At 46.2% G+C, this 26146-nt stretch overlaps 1 protein-coding gene across 1 annotated transcript in view; it reads right to left on the reverse strand.

Moving 5' to 3' along the window:
• The window catches only part of LOC110506519 (zinc finger homeobox protein 3-like), a 193809-nt gene that overhangs the window by 16397 nt on the left and 151266 nt on the right, over positions 1 to 26146 (reverse strand). Inside the window, 3 exon segments of the mRNA XM_021586186.2 lie at positions 11053 to 11253; positions 11865 to 12004; positions 23916 to 24023. Coding sequence (XP_021441861.2) covers positions 11053 to 11253; positions 11865 to 12004; positions 23916 to 24023 — 449 coding nt within the window.

Genomic DNA, 26146 nt, shown 5'->3' on the forward strand with positions numbered 1-26146 from the left:
TCGATGGAACAGTAGTGGAGAGGGTAGCAAGTTTTAAGTTCCTCGGCATACACATCACAGACAAACTGAATTGGTCCACTCACACAGACAGCATCGTGAAGAAGGCGCAGCAGCGCCTCTTCAACCTTAGGAGGCTGAAGAAATTCGGCTTGTCACCAAAAGCACTCACAAACTTCTACAGATGCACAATCGAGAGCATCCTGGCGGGCTGTATCACCGCCTGGTATGGCAACTGCACCGCCCTCAACCGTAAGGCTCTCCAGAGGGTAGTGAGGTCTGCACAACGCATCACCGGGGGCAAACTACCTGCCCTCCAGGACACCTACACCACCCGATGTCACAGGAAGGCCATAAAGATCATCAAGGACATCAACCACCCGAGCCACTGCCTGTTCACCCCACTATCATCCAGAAGGCGAGATCAGTACAGGTGCATCAAAGCTGGGACCGAGAGACTGAAAAACAGCTTCTATCTCAAGGCCATCAGACTGTTAAACAGCCACCACTAACACTGAGTGGCTGCTGCCAACACACTGACACTGACTCAACTCCAGCCACTTTAATAATGGGAATTGATGGGAAATGATGTAAATATATCACTAGCCACTTTAAACAATGCTACCTTATATAATGTTACTTACACTACATTATTCATCTCATATGCATACGTATATACTGTACTCTATATCATCGACTGTATACTTATGTAATACATGTACCACTAGCCACTTTAAACTATGCCACTTTGTTTACATACTCATCTCATTTGTACATACTGTACTCGATACCATCTACTGTATCTTGCCTATGCTGCTCTGTACCATCACTCATTCATATATCCTTATGTACATATTCTTTATCCCCTTACACTGTGTACAAGACAGTAGTTTTGGAATTGTTAGTTAGATTACTTGTTATTACTGCATTGTCGGAACTAGAAGCACAAGCATTTCGCTACACTCGCATTAACATCTGCTAACCATGTGTATGTGACAAATAAAATTTGATTTGATTTGATTTGATGATTTGATTTGCTGCGGGCGATTCCCTGTTCCACCTCTACGCAGACGACACCATTCTGTACACTTCCGGCCCGTCCTTGGACACTGTGCTATCTAACCTCCAAACGAGCTTCAATGACATACAACACTCCTTCCGTGGCCTCCAACTGCTCTTAAACGCTAGTAAAACCAAATGCATGCTTTTCAACCATTCGCTGCCTGCACCCGCACGCCCGACTAGCATCACCACCCTGGATGGTTCCGACCTAGAATATGTGGACATCTATAAGTACCTAGGTGTCTGGCTAGACTGTAAACTCTCCTTCCAGACTCATATCAAACATCTTCAATCTAAAATAAAATCTAGAGTCGGCTTTCTATTCCGCAACAAAGCCTCCTTCACTCACGCCGCCAAACTTACCCTAGTAAAACGGACTATCCTACCGATCCTCGACTTCGGCGATGTCATCTACAAAATAGCTTCCAACACTCTACTCAGCAAACTGGATGCAGTTTATCACAGTGCCATCCGTTTTGTTACTAAAGCACCTTATACCACCCACCACTGCGATCTGTATGCTCTAGTCGGCTGGCCCTCGCTACATATTCATCGCCAGACCCACTGGCTCCAGGTCATCTACAAGTCCATGCTAGGTAAAGCTCCGCCTTATCTCAGTTCACTGGTCACGATGGCAACACCCACCCGTAGCACGCGCTCCAGCAGGTGTATCTCACTGATCATCCCTAAAGCCATCACCTCATTTGGCCGCCTTTCGTTCCAGTTCTCTGCTGCCTGTGACTGGAACGAATTGCAAAAATCGCTGAAGTTGGAGACTTTTATCTCCCTCACCAATTTCAAACATCTGCTATCTGAGCAGCTAACCGTTCGCTGCAGCTGTACATAGTCTATCGGTAAATAGCCCAGCCAATTTTACCTACTTCATCCCCATACTGTTTTTATTTATTTACTTTTCTGCTCTTTTGCACACCAATATCTCTACCTGTACATGACCATCTGATCATTTATCACTCCAGTGTTAATCTGCAAAATTGTAATTATTTTCCTACCTCCTCATGCCTTTTGCACACAATGTATATAGACTCTTTTTTTCTACTGTGTTATTGACTTGTTTATTGTTTACTTCATGTGTAACTCTGTGTTGTAGTCTGTTCACACTGCTATGCTTTATCTTGGCCAGGTCGCAGTTGTAAATGAGAACTTGTTCTCAACTAGCCTACCTGGTTAAATAAAGGTGAAATCAAAAAAATAAAAAAAATAAAAAACGCATACGTCACAATATAGTGGTTTAATGTCAGTTACGTTAGAGTTATTTCAGGTGCATTAAGAATACAAAATTAGAGCTACTATGGATAAATCCAAACATGAACAGGTTCAATAAAGATGTATGAACAAATATGCAACAAAATGACATTTCAGGAGGAATGCTATGCATTTTTCCACTATACAATGGTTTAATTTGTTTCTACCATTTTAATTAGAACATTTCAAGGAGCAATGAATATTGATTAAAAAACTGCAGAGAAGCGGCCAGGTTTTCTTTGCTCTCAAAAGGTTGAAGTCAATCATGGGTGAATGACAGCCACCTCCCTCCGTATTATCTCCCACCACCACTCTTCCTCTCCCATATCTCCCACTCATAGCCCCTCTTTCCCCTTAAAGAAATTCAACAATTCATCAAATGCACTCATTAAGCGGGTCCTATTTAACAATAATCGGTAATTGAGATTGGAAGAGGTCGGGAGTTGAGGCACTGTCTGCATCACCTTCCTTCAATTAACTCCCCAAATAGAATAATCATCCTCACTCCCCACGCCGCATTTCAATTCACAGTACCCCAACCTAACCCAACCCACCCCACCCCTCTCCCTACTCCCACAGTCTCTCCCCAACCCTCTCCCTACTCCCACAGTCTCCCCCCACCCTTCTCCCTACTCCCCACAGTCTCCCCCCACCCTTCTCCCTACTCCCCAGTCTCTCCCCACCCTTCTCCCTACTCCCCACCCTTCTCCCTACTCCCCACAGTCTCTCCCCATCCTTCTCCCTACTCCCCACCCTTCTCCCTACTCCCCACCCTTCTCCCTACTCCCCACCCTTCTCCCTACTCCCCACCCTTCTCCCTACTCCCCACCCTTCTCCCTACTCCCCACAGTCTCCCCCCACCCTTCTCCCTACTCCCCACAGTCTCTCCCCACCCTTCTCCCTACTCCCCACAGTCTCTCCCCACCCTTCTCCCTACTCCCCACAGTCTCTCCCCACCCTTCTCCCTACTCCCCACAGTCTCTCCCCACCCTTCTCCCTACTCCCCACAGTCTCTCCCCACCCTTCTCCCTACTCCCCACAGTCTCTCCCCACCCTTCTCCCTACTCCCCACCCTTCTCCCTGCTCCCCACAGTCTCTCCCCACCCTTCTCCCTATTCCCCACAGTCTCTCCCCAACCCTCTCCCTACTCCCCACAGTCTCTCCCCACCCTTCTCCCTATTCCCCACAGTCTCTCCCCAACCCTCTCCCTACTCCCCACAGTCTCCCCCTTCTCCCTACTCCCCACAGTCTCCCCCTTCTCCCTACTCCCCACAGTCTCTCCCCACCCTTCTCCCTACTCCCCACAGTCTCTCCCCACCCTTCTCCCTACTCCCCACAGTCTCTCCCCACCCTTCTCCCTACTCCCCACAGTCTCTCCCCACCCTTCTCCCTACTCCCCACCCTTCTCCCTGCTCCCCACAGTCTCTCCCCACCCTTCTCCCTATTCCCCACAGTCTCTCCCCAACCCTCTCCCTACACCCCACAGTCTCTCCCCACCCTTCTCCCTATTCCCCACAGTCTCTCCCCAACCCTCTCCCTACTCCCCACAGTCTCCCCCTTCTCCCTACTCCCCACAGTCTCTCCCCAACCCTCTCCCTACTCCCCACAGTCTCCCCCTTCTCCCTACTCCCCACAGTCTCTCCCCACCCTTTTCCCTACTCCCCACAGTCTCTCCCCACCCTTTTCCCTACTCCCCACAGTCTCTCCCCACCCTTCTCCCTACTCCCCACCCTTCTCCCTAGTCCCCACAGTCTCTCCCCACCCTTCTCCCTACTCCCCACCCTTCTCCCTAGTCCCCACAGTCTCTCCCCACCCTTCTCCCTAGTCCCCACAGTCTCTCCCCACCCTTCTCCCTACTCCCCACAGTCTCTCCCTACCCCTCTCCCTACTCCCCACAGTCTCTCCCCACCCTTCTCCCTACTTCCCACAGTCTCTCCCCACCCTTCTCCCTACTCCCCACAGTCTCTCCCCACCCCTCTCCCTACTCCCCACAGTCTCTCCCCACCCTTCTCCCTACTCCCCACAGTCTCTCCCCACCCTTCTCCCTACTCCCCACCCCTCTCCCTACTCCCCACCCTTCTCCCTACTCCCCACAGTCTCTCCCCACCCTTCTCCCTACTCCCCACCCTTCTCCCTACTCCCCACAGTCTCTCCCCACCCTTCTCCCTACTCCCCACAGTCTCTACCCACCCTTCTCCCTGCTCCCCACAGTCTCTCCCCACCCTTCTCCCTACTCCCCACAGTCTCTCCCCACCCTTCTCCCTACTCCCCACAGTCTCCACAGTCTCCCCCTTCTCCCTACTCCCCACAGTCTCTCCCCACCCTTCTCCCTACTCCCCACAGTCTCTCCCCACCCTTTTCCCTACTCCCCACACTCTCCCCACCCGTCTCCCTACTCCCCACAGTCTCTCCCCACCCTTTTCCCTACTCCCCACAGTCTCTCCCCAACCCTCTCCCTACTCCCCACAGTCTCTCCCCAACCTTCTCCCTACTCCCCACACTCTCCCCACCCTTCTCCCTACTCCCCACAGTCTCTCCCCACCCTTCTCCCTACTCCCCACAGTCTCTCCCTACCCCTCTCCCTACTTCCCACAGTCTCTCCCCACCCTTCTCCCTACTCCCCACAGTCTCTCCCCACCCTTCTCCCTACTCCCCACAGTCTCTCCCCACCCTTCTCCCTGCTCCACCACAGTCTCTCCCCACCCTTCTCCCTACTCCCCACAGTCTCTCCCCACCCTTCTCCCTACTCCCCACAGTCTCTCCCCACCCTTCTCCCTGCTCCACCACAGTCTCTCCCCACCCTTCTCCCTACTCCCCACAGTCTCTCCCCACCCTTCTCCCTACTCCCCACAGTCTCTCCCCACCCTTCTCCCTGCTCCCCACAGTCTCTCCCCACCCTTCTTCCTACTCCCCACAGTCTCTCCCCACCCTTCTCCCTACTCCCCACAGTCTCTCCCCACAGTCTCCCCCCACCCTTCTTCCTACTCCCCACAGTCTCCCCCCACCCTTCTTCCTACTCCCCACAGTCTCTCCCTACCCCTCTCCCTACTCCCCACAGTCTCTCCCCACCCTTCTTCCTACTCCCCACAGTCTCTCCCCACCCTTCTCCCTACTCCCCACAGTCTCTCCCCACCCCTCTCCGTGCCTCTATTAATGCTCTACCATTTCAGGTTCTCCTTACTGCAATGAACCACCCTTCTTCTCTCCTATCACCCCACAATGGTCATCCTGGCTTTGCCTCTTTACTTAAATGTGTATGTGCGGGTGATAACATCAAACGAGGCTATACAAAATGAAAAGGAATAATTTAATTCAAATAGCTGTTTTAACCTTTACTATCTAACATGATATTCATATTCTTCAAAAAGAATCAGTCAAATCTTATCAACATATATTTAACCTTAAGTCACCAGGAGTGATATATAAAGGCATAATGGATTCACCTAGTCATCTGAAACATAAAATAATCAAATGCCCCTGTCTATATTTGTGTATTTTAGCCTTTGGTCTGGCCTGTGCTTCTAAAAGGAACACACTCTCTGTCAGTCTGCAACTGGCAGTGTGTCCAGCAAATAGTGACAATGAGGACATGTCTGTGAACAAAGCATGGCACACAGCTCCAAACAGGCCCACTCTAGTCCTACACAAGGCTGAGTCCTCCTCAAGCAACAGCGGGTTTGCATAGGGCCCCGGGGTTAAGTGGAACAGTAAACATTCTCTAGTCCATCACTGTGCGATTAGTCTCATCAGAAATTCACTGGAAAATGTTCAGATGTCCCTTCTCTCTCTCCTCCAAACAGAGAGTGGCAAATTAATGCAACCAGCATGGAGAATACCACAAATACAAAACACAGCAGCGATTTACATTACAAAGTGGACTGTTTCTAGACAACCTCTTCATTAGACGACGAGAGGCAAGAGCAGAGAGTATCCCAAGGTCACTTTTAATTTGGACCGCCTAATTGGCAAACATAGTTCAAAATGGCTATCATCTAGCCAGACTCAGAATTAATGAAGCACAATTATTTTCATTACCCCTATCTTAGACAGACAGAAAATGAGACATAGAATGAGAGAGGAAAGTGAGGAGAGAGAGGAAGAGAGAGGGAGCGAGAGACGGAGGGAGGGGTAATGGAAGGATAGGGCTGCAGGAGAGAGAGAGAGAGAGAGAGAGAGAGAGAGAGAGAGAGAGAGAGAGAGAGACAGAGAGAGAGAGAGAGAGAGAGAGAGAGAGAGAGAGAGAGAGAGAGAGAGAGAGAGAGCACATGGTGGATAAAAATGAAGGTTGAGAGAGTGTGTGCATCTTTATGCACGGTCGGCATGAAATAAAAGTATTCTATTTCAGAATTCATTAGGCTCGTCTGCTACACGTGAACAAAATAGAGTACCGTTCCATCTATATCCACCAGTAGAGTACCGTTCCATCTATATCCACCAGTAGAGTACCGTTACATCTATTCCCCCAGTAGAGTACTGTTACATCTATATCCCCCAGTAGAGTACCGTTACATCTATTCCCCCAGTAGAGTACCGTTACATCTATTCCCCCAGTAGAGTACCGTTCCATCTATATCCCCCAGTAGAGTACCGTTACATCTATTCCCCCAGTAGAGTACCGTTACATCTATATCCCCCAGTAGAGTACCGTTACATCTATATCCCCCAGTAGAGTACCGTTACATCTATTCCCCCAGTAGAGTACCGTTCCATCTATATCCCCCAGTAGAGTACTGTTACATCTATATCCCCCAGTAGAGTACCGTTACATCTATTCCCCCAGTAGAGTACCGTTACATCTATTCCCCCAGTAGAGTACCGTTCCATCTATATCCCCCAGTAGAGTACCGTTACATCTATTCCCCCAGTAGAGTACCGTTACATCTATTCCCCCAGTAGAGTACCGTTACATCTATTCCCCCAGTAGAGTACCGTTACATCTATTCCCCCAGTAGAGTACCGTTACATCTATATCCCCCAGTAGAGTACCGTTCCATCTATATCCCCCAGTAGAGTACCGTTACATCTATATCCAACCGTAGAAATAAAAAAGGTGCTGGTTTTAATGTGCATTATATTACCTATGGTTCTCTCCTTAGTCTTTTTAGGGGCTCGGTGCATTATTATCTCTATAAAAGATAAATACTGCTGCCTTCCATACTAAAGTGTTCGCCATTTGCTTTCTAGCTGGGCCAGAAAGATGGCTAGGCAGCTAGGCAAAGCACCGTTCTCCTGAATGATTGTCCAGCGAGCAATTATGTTCCACAGGCGAGAACAAACGTCAACATTTGCACAGTAATTTACAGGAATTCAAAGGAGAGCAAATAAAACCATATTTCCTTTTGATGATGATTAAAACAAAATGAGCTCTTTTGCTGGGGTAATGTAGCAGAGGTAGACAGAGTCCATGTTGTAAATACTGATATTACATTTGTGTGAGTCTATATCTAACTATATATCTATATATCTAACTCTACAGTGCCTTGCGAAAGTATTCGGCCCCCTTGAACTTTGCGACCTTTTGCCACATTTCAGGCTTCAAACATAAAGATATAAAACTGTATTTTGTTGTGAAGAATCAACAACAAGTGGGACACAATCATGAAGTAGAACGACATTTATTGGATATTTCAAACTTTTTTAACAAATCAAAAACTGAAAAATTGGGCGTGCAAAATTATTCAGCCCCCTTAAGTTAATACTTTGTAGTGCCACCTTTTGCTGCGATTACAGCTGTAAGTCGCTTGGGGTTTGTCTCTATCAGTTTTGCACATCGAGAGACTGACATTTTTTCCCATTCCTCCTTGCAAAACAGCTCGAGCTCAGTGAGGTTGGATGGAGAGCATTTGTGAACAGCAGTTTTCAGTTCTTTCCACAGATTCTCGATTGGATTCAGGTCTGGACTTTGACTTGGCCATTCTAACGCCTGGATATGTTTATTTTTGAACCATTCCATTGTAGATTTTGCTTTATGTTTTGGATCATTGTCTTGTTGGAAGACAAATCTCCGTCCCAGTCTCAGGTCTTTTGCAGACATCAGGTTTTCTTCCAGAATGGTCCTGTATTTGGCTCCATCCATCTTCCCATCAATTTTAACCATCTTCCCTGTCCCTGCTGAAGAAAAGCAGGCCCAGACCATGATGCTGCCACCACCATGTTTGACAGTGGTGATGGTGTGTTCAGGGTGATGAGCTGTGTTGCTTTTACGCCAAACATAACGTTTTGCATTGTTGCCAAAAAGTTACATTTTGGTTTCATCTGACCAGAGCACCTTCTTCCACATGTTTGGTGTGTCTCCCAGGTGGCCTGTGGCAAACTTTAAACAACACTTTTTATGGATATCTTTAAGAAATGGCTTTCTTCTTGCCACTCTTCCATAAAGGCCAGATTTGTGCAATATACAACTGATTGTTGTCCTATGGACAGAGTCTCCCACCTCAGCTGTAGATCTCTGCAGTTCATCCAGAGTGATCATGGGCCTCTTGGCTGCATCTCTGATCAGTCTTCTCCTTGTATGAGCTGAATGTTTAGAGGGACGGCCAGGTCTTGGTAGATTTGCAGTGGTCTGATACTCCTTCCATTTCAATATTATCGCTTGCACAGTGCTCCTTGGGATGTTTAAAGCTTGGGAAATCTTTTTGTATCCAAATCCGGCTTTAAACTTCTTTACAACAGTATATCGGACCTGCCTGGTGTGTTCCTTGTTCTTCATGATGCTCTCTGCGCTTTTAACGGACCTCTGAGACTATCACAGTGAAGGTGCATTTATACGGAGACTTGATTACACACAGGTGGATTGTATTTATTATCATTAGTCATTTAGGTCAACATTGGATCATTCAGAGATCCTCACTGAACTTCTAGAGAGAGTTTGCTGCACTGAAAGTAAAGGGGCTGAATAATTTTGCACGCCCAGTTTTTCAGTTTTTGATTTGTTAAAAAAGTTTGAAATATCCAATAAATGTCGTTCCACTTCATGATTGTGTCCCACTAGTTGTTGATTCTTCACAAAAAAATACAGTTTTATATCTTTATGTTTGAAGCCTGAAATGTGGCAAAAGGTCGCAAAGTTCAAGGGGGCCGAATACTTTCGCAAGGCACTGCATATATCTAACTATATCTAACAGAATGTATATTCATGCTTTAGTCTTTACGTTTTTTGTACTGGTATGTGTGGATATGTATGGGAAACGCTAGGAGTGATTGTACAGACACACAGTCTCTATTGTCTCTTTGTGAAATTGGTGCATTCATTATTCACGTGAGATTAAAGAAATAGTGAATAATAATATTTCCACTGCCTGAACTTGCATTTCATTAAAGGAAAAAAGTATTAATTACATTTAAATGAATCTTTGTCACAATAACTTGAATATATTGTTTATATTCTGAGAGAATATCAATGTGCTGGGAGGTAAGATCTAGCAAACAACAGACTTATCTGTCTCTCTCTCCCCACCGCACTCAACTGACTACGATAACAATGAGACCAAAAAAAGGGCTCATTGACCATAGGCACATTAGACAACGGCACCTTAGAATATGGCTAAAGCATCTGATCCCCATAATACCTGACTGGCAGTGAGTCAATGGGATGCCTTGGAGCCATTTCACAATTAACAGTTTCCTTTGTATTTTTATAAAGCTTCAAATGTCATCAATTTGGAAGAGAGAAGACTGGAGAGATATGCTCCATTACAAACAGCCAGCCAGGCAGGCAGGCAGGGGGAGTAACAGTCATCTCTGGGCTGCAGAGAAGAGGCACAGCTAAGGCCTCCGTTGGTCCTTGACCTGATGGGGCCCAGCCAGCCTGCCTGCATGGCCCTTTGTGTACAGACATACGCTACATGCGCTAAGCTCACACACACAGAGAAACAAAAAGGCTGTGCGTATTCCCATGGCCTCTTCATCACTTCCCACAGAGAAAATAAATGGCTAAACAGACACAATGGTAAATATAAATGTGGTAAAGGATGTATACTGTACAGGATGGGCTGGGTACTAAGGCTAGGTGGCAGAGCAATGACATCCTGTGTTGTGCCTTCCTCTCAACGTATTCAGTGTGTTTAAAAAGGCCATTGAAAAAAAGATGTCATGAAGTCCACATTGCAATCCAGTGGCCATGGATTAGGAGGATAACAGTAATCAATGTACACATCTCAGAGGCAGGTGCCTACCTGCAACTTCACAAACAGAAAGACCACAATGCAACAGAAGAAAGGGCAGGAAAACCCAGCGAGAGGATTACGGACTGAACTACCTTGAACATCTCAGAACCATTTACAGCTGTTTAGCTTATAAAACACCATATTTGTATTTGTACAATAGCTGATGTGAGGTGAGCCTTCTGGTATTAAATGGTTGCAGTACATCACCCAAGTGGGTGGAAGAGGTGACTTTCCCCCCTACTATGTAAAGCTCTTTGAGCACCTACTGTAGGTGGAAAGGCGCTATATAAATGCAATCAATTATTATCATTATTATTACAACAGTTGTGTTCACCCTATTTTACAGAGATGGATGTGTGCAGGAGGCTTGGCATTGATATTTTAGGATGGTTTCGTTTAGCTTGAGGGAATGTGCATTCCCTGTTTATAATTGAGCTGACTATTGGTATGTAACAGCATTGCAGGGGCCATGGTTAAATATTTCTAAAGAATACAGTGCCTACACATACTGTATCCACAGTCCACACAGACACACACACAAACACACACGAACACACAAACGTACCGTGGCGATGAGCTTTTCAACGCAGTCGGGCGCCACGCTGTGGAGGTGTGTGAGGTGGAACTGCAGATGGATCTTGTTGTTCAGCATGTCCTGGCAGAGCGGGCAGCGGAACATGGGCTGGACAGAGTGCTGCGTCATCACGTGCATTCTCAGGCGGTTCAGGTCCGTGTTGCTGAACTTGCAGTAGGGACATTGGTACATCTGGAGGAGAGGAGGAAAGGGGGGAGAGAGGAGGAGAGAGGGGAGAGAGGAGCACAGGGAGGTTAATGAGGTGAGATGGAGAGCTGTAGGTCTGCTTTGTGAGAGAGAGGAACTGGAATGGGAGGATGAATGGAGGAGTGTTGCCCCCTGTGTCTCTACCAGGCAGGTCCCTCTGATCATGGACCACTAGGCAATACGGAGAGCAGCAGTCCTGGCACACACTTCAAAGCTCTCTCATCTGTCAAATACTATATTGATTTTCCACCTTTTGCACAATTAGCAATGCAACTGCAGCAGGAAAGCAAAACTCATTTTAAGGAGATTTGAAAAAAATCATGCATAATGCAAAAAGGCCCGTCTTTATTCAAATGTCTTTAAGAAAAATGCTTAGAAGTAGCTACGTCTTTACATTCCTTTTCTCAATTAATGTGTAAGTTTTACTGCTTATAATGAGGGCATGGTAATTGGGGATAACCTTGAGTTGATTGGCAAGTTCAAATAGTTAGAATAGTGAGTCTTAATATGACCATCCTCTATAATTTAAGAAACCAACTTCTGGAAGTGGCAGCAGGCTGTGTGTTAAAGATAGAGCAGAAGGAGTGGGCTGTTACCTGCTCCGCAGCAGCACTCTTCTCAGCCGTCCTGGGACGCTTGGAGGAGAGGGGGCTCCCTGTGGCCCCTGACCGTGAGGAGGGCCTCTTAGAGGGGTTCGGGGAGTCTGTCTGGTCCCTCTCTGACTGGCTGGATCCTGCTGCACGCACACACACGCACGCACGCACACACACACACACACACACACACAGGGCAGAGAAGAGAAGAGAAGCAGACTCATCAAAGCAAGGTGAAGACTTGGCAACCAGAGAACAAGTCAATCAATAAGTGTGCATAAAGGGCTTTGAAATGTCTTTCTTCAATGTGATATAACCACGTTTAATGGGACTTGGGCAGGGAAGCAGTTGATCAGCCAACCCACAGCTCCCCATCCAAACCACCAGTCTGTATACTTCTCCTCCCATGCCAATGCAGCAACACACAGCCAAGGTACTTTGACGGCCTCTCTCTCCCCATGTTGGATCGTTAGGACACCAGACAGCGCCACATATGGCTAATCAAAACATTAGTTTGTCACATTGGGCAGCTTTAGGTTTCTCTCTACCTCAGATTTTCCATTTGAAGTGGCGCTGGAGATGAGGGATTCGCCAAACTTGAGACGAGGCAAACATCTCCTCGCACTCCAGCATTAAGGTAACGAGGTCAGTCCTCAGTTCAACTTCAAATGTGACCGTTTTCTTTACTTAGTATCTCTCAGGTACTCTTTTACATCTGCTCTTATACAGGTACCCAGCTCTGACTAACAGAGAGGTGTGTATTCATTCACACCTCTTTTTCTATGGTTCCATTTACACAGCTACGATAGAAATAACCCCATCTATAAATAGTTGCATAACATTAGCACAGATTGTTATCGTCTACAATGGTAGAATGGTCCCCATTGAGACAGTACATCCAATTAGCTAGCAAGAGGGCCTACTATAAGTGAGTGAATCTACTGCCAGACTTTCATCAAGAGATGTAAACCTCATCAATTCCCAACTGTAATTTCAATTTCACCAATTCACACAATTACCAAAACAGACTGTCATGCTAGGCAATGCCATATATACTGCTGAGGTGGCTGTGGACTGGTTGAGAAGGGAGCAAGAAATTGGATTTTCGCTTTCAAAGCACTCATGACCAATGACCACATAAGCTTGCTCCTCATCAAAATACATTTCTGTTGAAATTGCTACCAAAGAGGGGTGAGGTCCTTGGATTCCTCTGCCAGGAATGAAATAGGAACGATGTCAGAGGAAGGAGAGATGAGGTCCTTCGATTCCTCTGCCAGGAATGAAATAGGAACGATGTCAGAGGAAGAAGAGGTGAGGTCCTTGGATTCCTCTGCCAGGAATGAAATAGGAACGAAGTCAGAGGAAGGAGAGGTGCAATTTGGCTTGGCAGTTAGAGCTTTAGAAGTTGTGGACCCAATATCCTCTGAAATCCTGCTGGAAACACTGACCTATAGCTTGACCCCGCTTGGGTAAATCCTCCTGCTCTTTGTGCCTACACAGCAAGTGAGTGCCAGTGCAACTCTCGACTTAATTGGAATTTCTGTAACCAGCTAAGCCTCCTCCAGTGGTTTGTGGGTCGGGCCAAGTGGACTGTGACAAAGAGAGAGTGGATAGAGAGACTCATTCACACCCCAGGGCCTCACAGCCCAACCATGGGTTCCCCCCTTCACAAACCAACACGGGCACCAGGCTTCACAACCACAACACGCTATTCAGCTCTTAGAAAGAGCAGGAATTTTGAGTAGAAACAAAACCTTTTTCCAAAGACCCTTAGGGGGATTCAATAGGGAATTAGCCTACTGATTAGCATCCATATGCACCACAGGATGTACAAGACAGCCATGCTTTGGTACACACAGTGGGCTGAAATGTAAATAGCGGCTAATTGTCAGGTACCTGCCCATCTCAGGCAGGAATAACCCCTCTCTACTGTCACTGCAGGCTCCAGTGTGCTCAGCTCTACTAGCCAGCTGGACGTATCACACAGCTAATCCTTTTAATTCAACCTGCAGCAGCATTAACACTGCAGCCAGCTTCTCCCTCCATCCCACTCCCTGTCTCTCTCCGTCTCCACTGAGCCAGGCCCCACAACAAGAAGCTTCTGCTCAGCTAACCAGAGAGGAGAGCACTCCCTGTAAGAAACTCAAAAGAGAGAGAGAGAGGGAGAGAAAGAGAGGGAGTGGGGTAGACAAGAGAGAGAGAGAGAGAAATAAAGCCAAACAAAATGGGAGCGGCAAACAGAAAAGAATCACAGCTGAGTAAAAATACTCAGCTAAGCCGGCGCTCGTAAAGGAGCTAAATCCACACGGAGCCGGCATGGGGGAGCTAGAGCACCACAGTGCCCCGCCGCCAGCGGAAAGAATTCACTGTGAAACTTAAGGAGGTGTCTTGCCGGCCCTTAACAAGGCCATAAAGAGTTAAATTTGGCCTGATTTGTACAGTCCTGGAAGGGCAAATTGAGAACAGGGGGCATTGGGAAGGGGGCGAGGGGGGGTTAGGGGGGGTCAGGTTAAGCAGGGCTGACCACGCTCCTGCTCCAGACATTAAAATGTCAGCTCCAATCAGGCCGGGGGCAGCTGAGCTGATTACCCAGTGGGGCCCTGCCTTGGCTTTGGTCAGAGCAGCCTGCTAGATCTCCCAGAGACACTGGGATTGGCCAGGGAGGCCCTATTAGGTCCAGTCAGACACAATCCCATTAAACACATCAACCAATAAACAAAGGAAATGTTAAACAAAGGCACCTCCCCATTCCCTGATATTAACCTCTCAGTCATGAACTGTCCTCACCACTTCCTCCTCCACTTCACTACACTTCACTGCCTCTTCACTCACTGCCCCCTGTCCTCACTCCTCCTCTCACCCTATTTCTCTTTCCTGGCCCACTCACTCTCTGGTGGTAGTCCCCCCCCTCGTGTTAAAAGACTGTGAGGTAAACCCTCCTACCAGACCAGGTCCTTGCTGCCTTGCTAAGCAGCTATCAGACTCTAACTGGTCAGTATCAGGTGGAAATCCTCACACATAAAGACCATAAATGCTCATATGTGGCCAGGCCTTCAGTACAGGGCAAACAGCTGGAGAAGGGAAAGCAGCTGAAGCCTGCAGCGTTACTGGACAACAGTCTTCAATGAGGCTGATATGATCAATCAGGCCAGAGTAATGGACAACATAATGCATGGGCTATGGAGTCCCGAGGCCAACACACTTAATACATATATTAAATAATACACAAGAAACCCTGTAACAATAACCAGCAGCTGCCTGGGTCTACCAGTGTATAATGCATGTGGGTGTACATGTACAGTGTGTGTGTGTGTGTGTGTGTGTGTGTGTGTGTGTGTGTGTGTGTGTGTGTGTGTGCGCGTGTGTGTGTGTGTGTGTGTGTGTGTGTGTGTGTGTGTGTGTGTGTGTGTGTGTGTGTGTGTGTGTGTGTGTGTGTGTGAGAGAGAGAGACAGTCTGAGAGCGGGGTGGGAAGGCTTGTTCAGGCCACAGCCTTGCCCCGTCACGGCCTGTTAGGAGTCCATAAATCTGATCAATCGCTCTCTCCTAAGAATCCAAACCGCCCACTCCTGCCACCAGCCCTGTGACTAAAGTCCAGCTACCGTATCCTGTTTTCGTTGTCGAGTGAAGAGAAAAAAAGAGAGACCAACACAGTGCGAGCCTGGGAACATACCGGAACGAAAAGGAGGCTGATAAAAACAGAGGGTGAGGGGATTTTAGCGGCGTGTGCGGTCTGAGCGTGGCATGGTTGGGCTGGTAAGAACGTGGCCAAGCATCGGGACCGACCAGATCCATTAACAGGGGCTAGGAGCAGAACATGGGCTCTGCCTCCTCCAGGATCCACACTGTAATTCATGTGCACTGGGCTCAGCACACAGCCACATTCTGGCTATGAAAGGCATTGGGTTCAGTTGGAGGGAAAGCGTACAGTAAGGTGAACTCTATTGCTCTCTAAAGTCCCACTTCTTTTGGCCTGCCCTTGGGAGGCAATTTGAAGTTTAATATGCCGCATAAAATGGCAATCAAGGATGTCAAGTTCTTTAATATTCAAATCTCGCTGTCTCTCTTTGTCAAATTACCATTGGAGGACATTCTGTGCTTTCATATATGGAGTCCCTGTGTGACCTTGTCCTGGAACTGTCTGTGTAGCTCACCTGTGATAGGGTGTGAATCAGTTTGTCATCAGAGGGGCTGGGTTCATCTTTATGGCCTCATCCATACATGTGGATCACTGTGGGGCCTCCCCAGTGACCTCTCTGACTGAGAGGACCCTGTGTGTGACCCTGACCTCTCCTCTTCGCTCATTACACACCCACCTCACATCCAGCCCAAACCAACTCTGACAGATACACAGAGTGGACTTTCATCTGAGAGCTCAAAAGGTATAGCAGGAGGGAAAGAACCCTTAAGAGTCAATTAGGTGATTATTAATTCATGGGCCTTTTCCGTAAACCAGGGGCTTTTGTGCTGTCGAGTCCCGTAAGTGAATTGGACTTTGGCACCTTGTCTCACCTCCCTGGGCTGGGCTGCATTACTCAGGCTGCAGCGAGGGGGCTGTCAGCACACAGCCTGGTCTCTGGAGCAATCACAGCCTTGTTGTGCTTTCAAGGGGGGAAAAAGATGGCAGCTGAAGTGAGTGACCGACACAAGCCAGGCTGAATTAACACAACAGGTCTTCTGCCATTGAAATCTTCAAGGAATGCAATCATAGCTGCTATTGTGTCATTGATCTGTCTCTACATCCTTGGGAAGGGATATTACACGAGTTGGAGCTAACAGGATGGAGCTAACAGGATGTAGCTAACAGGATGGAGCTAACAGGATGGAGAGGAGAGGAAGAAGAAAGGGGGAGAGAATGATTTCCTGTGGCGGGTGTCTGGGTCTGGGATGTTAGGCCTGGTGGTGCCCTCTTCTCTCACAACTGGCTGGAGAAGCTTGACCATCAGTATGGCCTGGGAAAAGGATGCATGTGGTCAACAGCTCCTCCCCTTCTACCGACTGGCCCTATCCTGTCTGCAGACCCAGCCCTGCCTTGGAACCCAGAAGCCTCCGGTCGTAAAAACATAAGCCACAGTTTCGGCTGCAATGGAGCCAGGCCATATGGCCCTACAGCCTGATACCCACCACTCTGCCCTAGGCCCAGGCCCAGCCGCTTCCTACCCACAACCACCCCTCTCACAATCCCTTCCCACAATGGCCTGATCATTCAGGGACACTCACAGCCATCTACTGTACTGGAACTCCCTCCATTCAGTCTCCTCCTCACCCCCTCCCCACTAACCCTCCTCCAACTACACACTTCACAGGGCCAAATTACTGAAGCTCTCTCTCTCCCCATGTCCCTCTGCTCTTCACTCGCCTCTAGTCCCTCAGCAATTTAACCATTAATATGGAGAAGCTGGTTCAACTCCCCAGTGCTACAAGTCATTCACTTTTAATGCATATGCTAACAATAACTGAATATGATCTCTCTTTTCCCCTCCCCTTTCTGCCTGTCTTTTTTAATCTACAGGCCATGTTAGAGCCCTGAGCGACAAAGGGCTATATTCCACTTCACCTCATATTTCTCAGGTAATTACTCTGTATCAATTAATTTCAAATAAAGAAAATTACAACCAAAGCCTCACGCCAAAGCGACTCTATATCGAGGCTCATCATTCTTCAGTATCCTTGGTGGATAACCCTGACTTTTATTAAATGAAAAACCAACTCCACACTGCATGGGAAAAGAAGAGTGGTTTATATAGGCCTACAGGCATGACTGCAACAAAGACACATTTAAAATGAAGAAATTAAAAGGAGACAGTAATTAGTGTCCGCGTTATTAATCTTCAGGCCACTGAGCAGGCGGCTGACATGGCGTTCACCTTTAAAGGACACTCCTCCCCGCTCACCCGGCCAGCCCAGAGGCAGTAGCAGCCTCAACACGGCTGGCCCATTACACTATAGCAGTACAACTCATAAACACTGATTTTTCAGGGAGTTGGCTCACAAACAAGGACAATTTATGGTCTATAATCTTCAAAGACAAAGGGAATTCTAATTTGAGGGATGACAAGCATTCAAAAGACATGATATGAATATGTAAACATTGTTTTGCTCTTCTCTGACTTCATGGGATAACAGTTGCACATTGTTAGAACTCAATGGGGGTAAAGCAATAGACCATTGGTATAATACATTCCTTAGGCTGAGCTGTTAAAACATGTGAAAATATGAGATTTAAAAAACAATGAGCACTGTCCATTGCTAACCTTACCCTACTGGCCAGCACAGCATTTCTGACAACTACTAAAACTAGAGTTGAGAGCTACCACATCCCCATATGTGTGCGTTCCAGTGTGTGCCACACACCACTCCCAAGACCAGAGAGCACAGGCCATTATATGTTCAGCCTGCAGTATCACTCCTCTGCATCCAGGGGTTGCTAATGTTCACTTCACTGACAGATGCATCCATCGTCTAATTTCCCTTCACTCACTCACACACATACACACACACACAAATCTACACATACAAACCAACCCACACATGTGCACACACACTCACAACCATACACACACTCACAGCACCGGGCTCCTCCACACTCATCCAATCACAGAGATTCATAGGTAAAAGTAAATATTTAAGGGAAAAGAGATGGGACCAATTTGGTTGGGTGCTCTGCCGGTGACAGAATGCGGATGACCCCGCGCTGTAATATCATTTCCCCCTCCCTCGCTCCAGCTCCCATCATTTGAAAGTCAGGAAGGGGGTATGAGAGGAATTATTCATAAACCTCAATTGCAGAAGATTGCAACCCCCACTCCCTCCCCACACACACACACTGCACCCCTCCCTCCCATTTCTCCATATAGGCCACCACAATACAAACCCTTCCCATACATTTATGTTAAGCATGTCAAATCATATTGTGGCCATTCCTCCTAGCCCTTAAGTGTATTAACAATCCCTCTTTCCTCTTTCTGCCCCCCCGTCCTCTCCCCTCCTCCTCAACCTTTCTCCTACCTCCATCCCTGTGTATTCAGCTCCTGCATTAATACTGTCCTGCTCTAATCTAGGTACAGCTCCCCTTGCCTTCCGGAGCAGAACCCCTCCATTTCACTAATGCTGCCTCAACTAGGTGAACAAGGCGTGAGTAGAAGAGGAGCAAGGCTCAGAGCTGGTAATTTATAAATATTTCATTGGCCGCATTAGAAACGACCCCTGGATAGCATATTGGGGAAGTTGGCTAAATCGCAGCTTCTGCCAACATTCACTTTATTGTTTAAATAAGTAATGAATTCAATGTACAAACTAAACTTGTGGTTGTATGTCATCCCTCCCTCATGGAAAATCATTACAAAGTCTGGTGTGTGTGTTCACCTGTGTGAGCGGCATATTGAAGAAATCTTTCAGCAGGAGAAGACATGCAGAATACACATGCATTTCTAAATGGCTTTAATGAATTTTGAAGCGCTGTGGCACTAAAAAGGGAAATAAGATTGACAGTAGCTTTAAAAGGGAAGATTCCTTTCTTCTGCCTCCGCTAATGCCGCCTGCCTGATAGTGACTGTCACTTGTAAAGGGAACAACGTCTCCACACCAAGTTCCAATGGTTGTATGACAAGGATGAGACGAAACACTTCAATAGTTCTAACGACGGTCCTTGGGAGAGCGGCACGCCATCAGACAGCGGCACGCCATCAGACAGCGGGACGCCATCAGACAGCGGGACGCCATCAGACAGCGGCACGCCATCAGACAGCGGCACGCCCTCAGACAGTCCTTTAAAACACAGGTTAGCTCAGTCCCTCACAGTCTAGTCCAACAAACAGCATCGGTGTGTTGTCTGCCTTCTCAGACACCCTGAGACAATCATCAGCCACAACAAGCATGCCTCTGTTTACCAAATGCATTCTGTGTTCCTCTGTGCCGTTGTTCATACAGGGTTACAGAGGGTCTCTGTATAGGCGCTGTGTCCATCAATCATACAAAAATAGAGGAGAAAGAGCGACCTTCCATTAAACTAGCGCACCCGTCTCCTTTCTCAGCTGACAACACAGCCGTCCCCCCATCCCTCCACCCCTCCACCTTATCCACCCACCCACCTCTTCACTGACAACACAGCCGTCCCCCCATCCCTCCACCCCTCCACCTTATCCACCCACCCACCTCTTCACTGACAACACAGCCGTCCCCCCATCCCTCCACCCCTCCACCTTATCCACCCACCCACCTCTTCACTGACATCAAACAGAAACCCAGACCTGGTTTCCTAATGCACACGCTATTTTTAACTAAGCGGTTCTAATAAGCTGCTGGGAAGCTGTACATTTTTCATATGCAAGCACATCTTTCCTTTGTGAAAACACAGAAACACACTTATTTGGTGATTAGTGACTGACAGAGGGGAGGAAAGGAATTGAATATGCTTGTATCAAATGGCATGCCTTTCAAAAAGCAGGAATGCTAATGCGAGGACTCTTCCTGAGCACCACAGGTATGAGTGAATTATTAATCGCTTGGCTGATTTTAATGCTTTTTAAAGTGCTATATTTTGATGTGTTAAAATGTACTTTTAGCCATTTTTCAGGCAGGCATGCATATTATTATTTCTCCCATCAAAGAGGAGCGTCACCCTTTCAAAGAGCACAAACAACTCAGGCTCATTTAAAATAAAAGTTAGAATATCAAAGACCTTTTTACAAAGATGGGGCTTCAAGTGGTGTGATGAACTTTTTTGCAGAACTTTCTTTAAAAAAAATGTAGGTACGCAAACGGTCTGGATTGTTTTCCAGCTTTTAACCTCACTAATGTAAATAAAGACATCAGAACTCTAACCATCCCCCCGTTCCAGGGATGGAGCTGGTCTAGTTAAAATGCCATCTCTTACTCTGCCTGCTAGTCTGTGATGTTGGCTTTCATTACCACAACTCTGTCTATTGGATGGGAGGAGATTACAAGAAATCCCCCTACTCGCTTCCATCCTTGTCTGACAACATGAAACAAATAGCTAGATCAAAGCTAATTACTGATAATACTTATTCCCTTTTCTACTTCATAACAGTAAAAACTCAAAGTATAAAAAGGACCTTCCATTAACCCAGTGCTGACAAGCAGGATTCAACCCTGAACATAAGACTAGACCCCATTGTCCAGAGAACCATGCTGTTCCACAGTACACATGTATACTGTGTGCTAAATAGACAAGCATGCTTCATACATGTGGAGCAGTAGGCCACAAGCCAACAGTGTTTGGATAGATATTTACACAGTATCTGTCTCAAAAAGGTGTGTCAACGCTCCACACACCCCACCAAGAACCAATGGGAAAGCACCTCAGGCCTCAACGCTCTATACACCCCACCAAGAACCAACGGGAAAGCCCCTCAGGCCTCAACGCTCTATACACCCCACCAAGAACCAACGGGAAAGCACCTCAGGCCTCAACGCTCTATACACCCCACCAAGAACCAACGGGAAAGCACCTCAGGCCTCAACGCTCTATACACCCCACCAAGAACCAACGGGAAAGCACCTCAGGCCTCAACGCTCTATACACCCCACCAAGAACCAACGGGAAAGCACCTCAGGCCTCAACGCTCTATATACCCCACCAAGAACCAACGGGAAAGCACCTCAGGCCACAATGCTCTATACACCCCACCAAGAACCAATGGGAAAGCACCTCAGGCCACAACGCCCTATGGGCTCTCTTTTATTAACAAACCTAACACAATGGTAAACCTAAGCACAGGCGGTAGCGCTATAGGTTCAGGGCTGTATCAGAAATATCTTTGCTATTTTCACTGTCACAATTATAGGCGCACTTGCTGGCGTTGGTGCGAAAGGGCTGGGTTTTGATGAATAAACAAGTTGTGGGTGTGTCGAAGGCTTGGCCCCTCACTGGCCAATCAGAACGTGCTCCCTGGTGAAATATGTGGTTGCTTCAAGTTTTGGATTTACAGTCTTTTATGTATTGCCTTGGAATCAACTCCAATTCCAATGTTAGTCCATTATAGTTTATTAAATGGCTTACAGAAATGAAATAACAAAATGTAAGCCCTTTGCTAAGTAAAAATGTAGAACTTTGCTAAATACGTTAACTTGAACCCATTTGCAGTCCACATTGTTCTAAGTAATGGCATGGCTTCAATAGCATTCACACTGATATAGGGGCTAGGCCTACTGTACATTACATTATGACTGAGCATGGACATGCCAAACATTGTCAATAAGCAAGATTCAATTCATTATTGATTAGGCCTAAAAGAGAACAAATAATTCTAATCAAATGCTAAACAAAACTACAAACTTGTTTTAAATAGGCTATGTCACACTTACAGGCACCATCATTTCTCCCCGTGGGCATATAATATTAAAACAACACAGAATATGAAGGGTTTTATGCACTTCCAAAACAGGACCTGCATGGCTAAAATAATGTGGGCCTGTCTACAATGCTTAGATAAAAAAGTGAATGTCAGCTCACTGTTTTCCTCCTCTCCAACTTTATATTTGAATAAAGCATTGGTGATTAAGATTTATTTCCAAGCCGTCTCAGGAGGCATAAACCCTTTATCGGCAGTCTTGACTACTTCGCAATTGCATAGAGCAGACAAAAAAAGCCTAATTGAGAGGAGGGTAAGGCTATGCTTGTTTTTTAACCAAATACAACGAAATAGGAAAAAACAAAACGTTTTTAATGTTTCTAAAGGCACCAAAAGCACATTAGGCTACTCTTGTTCCATGTACATATGGGCAGTATGTGTCACGGCTGGATAGGCTGTTTCCGCTGTCAAAATTCATGCCATAAGCAACTGTGTGTTTGGTCTTAAATATCCCTATCAGCGCTGAAATTACCACTTTGGATCATGTTTTTAAGGACATGCCTCAAATACTTCCACGCTGCCCATCTGAACGCAAGCGAACTGATATAAGACCGATAAATTGCCGAACCTGGTGTTAGGGATGAAAAACAAAAACATCAGCCGAAAATAGAGCCCTATATAGTATACTGCTATTACTAATGACTATTACTGTAACTATTACTAGATTGTTACCTAACTATTATTACTATAACTTCTAACTAATTCTACCGAGTAAGTTTAGAATATTCCTGGTCTCGGACTGCTGTGATTGGATATCCAGACCAAACCCCCAACAGGGATTGACACAAACCCTAGCTATGCTCTGACGTGAACATATGGCCAGGGGGACCAAGCAGTGGGGGGCAGTCACAAACACTTCCTGTCTGTGAATCTCCTCCTCACACTCATACACCCACACACGTTCAGCCTGGACCTGCTGACCTCGACTAGCAGCAGAAATCAGCTAAACCATTTCTAATGGAAATCAGCTAAACCATTTCTAATGCACTTCCTGTCTGTGATGTAAACTAATCACATTAAAAGTTGATAGGATTCACCCTAAAAACCTACAACAAACAATCATGGACTCTCACCAAAACACAGGCCTTTAATCTGCAGGTAACAGTAGGCCTCAGGTTAGAATAGCCCTAACACTAATGTCTCCCCTCAGCTCAAGCCCCACCTCTCCATGGAACTCAACACCTGCACCTGGCATCAGAAAGCCCATGGAGAGAAATATCCCTATCTGATAACATTTAACACAGGTGTGTGTTTGTGTCACACACAATCAGTGCAGTGCAGGCGGGCAGGCAGGCCTGTCACATGGGTACCCACACGTGGCTGAGCTTGAATTATGCGCCCAGGCCCCTCTCCATAAAATCCACTGACAACTGACAAAACATGAGTCACCTGACCAGATTAGCTCAATTGACAATTTGGCCTAATTCATCAGATAGGATTTGATGAGAGGAGACCTGTCTCCCTCCTACAGTAAGAAACAGAAAGGCCTCCTTTAAAAAAACACTACAAACTGATTAGTGGATTTGTAACAGAGCAATATTAAAGGGACTCTGACATTTGTGTAGAATCTGTATAATTATTTTGAGACAAAAGGCCTTCTGTTGAGAACAAATCAGGTGCAATAGCACATGATCCCTGAGGGCAGTGTTGCCTAAATGTGTGTAGTGTAAATATAGGCCTTACCTGTCCCTTTGGTGAGCTCCTTCTCCCCCCCACCTTCTCTGTCTTTGGTTTGGTCCTCCTGCTCTGTGGTGGTCTCACTGGCAGCCTCCACATCCTCGCTCAGCTCTCCTGAAGGGGGAGGAGAGGATGGGATATGTAAATCAACACGCCATCAGAATTGGTGGAAGCACTTAAAGGGACAGCAGCGTTTTTTTTCTATAGGCGCTTACAACAATTACATTCGCTGACACGCAGTTAAAAGGTTACCAGACAAAGAGGGCGGGATCTGCGTTCCGCCCTGTGCTGCTTGATCACCATGAGTGCATTTTGCCATTTATTTTCATTAAAACAATACATTTAGAGAAATAATTTTTGTTAATCAAAACAGAGATAGAGGAAATTTATTATATTTTCTCTCATATATTTTCTCTGCAGTATCCACACTAATATGAACACATTTAGAATATAATTACAGTTCATTTGAAAATATAATAATAATAATAATAATAATAATAACCATCATGATTTTTTACACAAGCCCCAAAGTTATAATTCTTAATTTATTCAAGACCATGACACACATATCTTTATGGCTTCCTCTCTTTAATGTGGACATAAAACTGCAGAAAACCACACACATGTGGTAGAGACATACACACGTGGTAGAGACATACACACGTGGTAGAGACATACACACATGTGGTAAAGACATACACACATGTGGTAGAGACATACACACATGTGGTAGAGACATACACACATGTGGTAGAGACATACACACATGTGGTAGAGACATACACACGTGGTAGAGACATACACACATGTGGTAGAGACATACACACATGTGGTAAAGACATACACACATGTGGTAGAGACATACACACATGTGGTAGAGACATACACACATGTGGTAGAGACATACACACATGTGGTAGAGACATACACACGTGGTAGAGACATACACACATGTGGTAGAGACATACACACATTTTCCAAAGCAGTTTGAAGTATGCAGACAGGAAAAATAATTGTGTGAGGAGCGTGTTTCTAGAGAAAGACCTCTCTCTCGCTTACTCTCTCTCTCTCTCTCTCTTTCCCTTTTTCTCTCTCGCTTTCTCTCTCTCCACATGCATTACTGTCCCCAGCTGCAGTCTGCTAGGCTACTTACCAATACAGGGCTCATTTCACCTCTACTTCCTCGCTACTGCGAAATAAAACATTATAAATATTTTAAACTTTCAGACCGGCAATTCATTTGATTTTTCTGCCAAGTCAAATACAGAAATCCCTTGTAATGACCTTAAAAGCCTCAGCTCAATATATCAGCCCATTTAAAAGCATTGAACTCCAAACAATATCCGATAATGCCATCTGTAAGTAATGCAGAGAGGGAAATATGGCAAAATACTGATAATAAAAAGCGCATCAATCTTCTTTATTTCTCTCCAGTGCCCCCCGAGCAGCCCCTCGGCCTATTAAGTTTGTTTAAAAGTAGTGCGACTAGCACGCAACAGCATTGATTTGACAACAGTAAACTGGGCCGCAGTCAATAAGGCCTATCAGTTACTACACAAGTCAGCTAATTCTCAGCAAATGTACTTAAATGTTCTTTTGAAAATGCTTCCCCTCTCAGGTCTCTACTCGACAGTCTATTGATATATTGACAATACTACAACAACAGCCACTGAAATATCCTGTTCACATATTCAGCCCTGCAGTCAACACACATCTGATCTGAGCTCACCACTAGACAAGCCACTACGTACACGACTTTTATGGCCTCATATGATCTACTACAGCACTTACACTCCTATACTGTAGTTACCAACTATGTAACCTGGACCGAAACATAGACCCAAAGCCCCATCAAACTTCACTAGCACAAATAGCCTCTAAAAAGGGTTTCTGAGTAGAACATTTTGAATCAAATGAAAGATGTACATTTCACTACCAGCACGGAATGGTTAAATGTTTTGTTTTATATTATCTCTATTCATTCATGACTGGCAATCCGTGAAGTACTTCACACATTTCAATCTCCTTCAGTTCTCATGGTAAATAGATATTTCCTGTGCTTCCATATTCACATGTAAATCCAAGAGAAATGAAAGCTATACGACGAGAGACACATGATAGCGTGTGTAAAGTGATTACACATTTAGATCAGGCTGAAATTGCGCTGATAATGTGCTATTGGAGTTCTGCTCTCCTAATCACCGATGCACCAAGAGAAACACACTCACTAAAGACAG

Source organism: Oncorhynchus mykiss, chromosome 26 (genome assembly GCF_013265735.2).
Source record: "Oncorhynchus mykiss isolate Arlee chromosome 26, USDA_OmykA_1.1, whole genome shotgun sequence".
Classification (NCBI taxonomy): domain Eukaryota; kingdom Metazoa; phylum Chordata; class Actinopteri; order Salmoniformes; family Salmonidae; genus Oncorhynchus; species Oncorhynchus mykiss.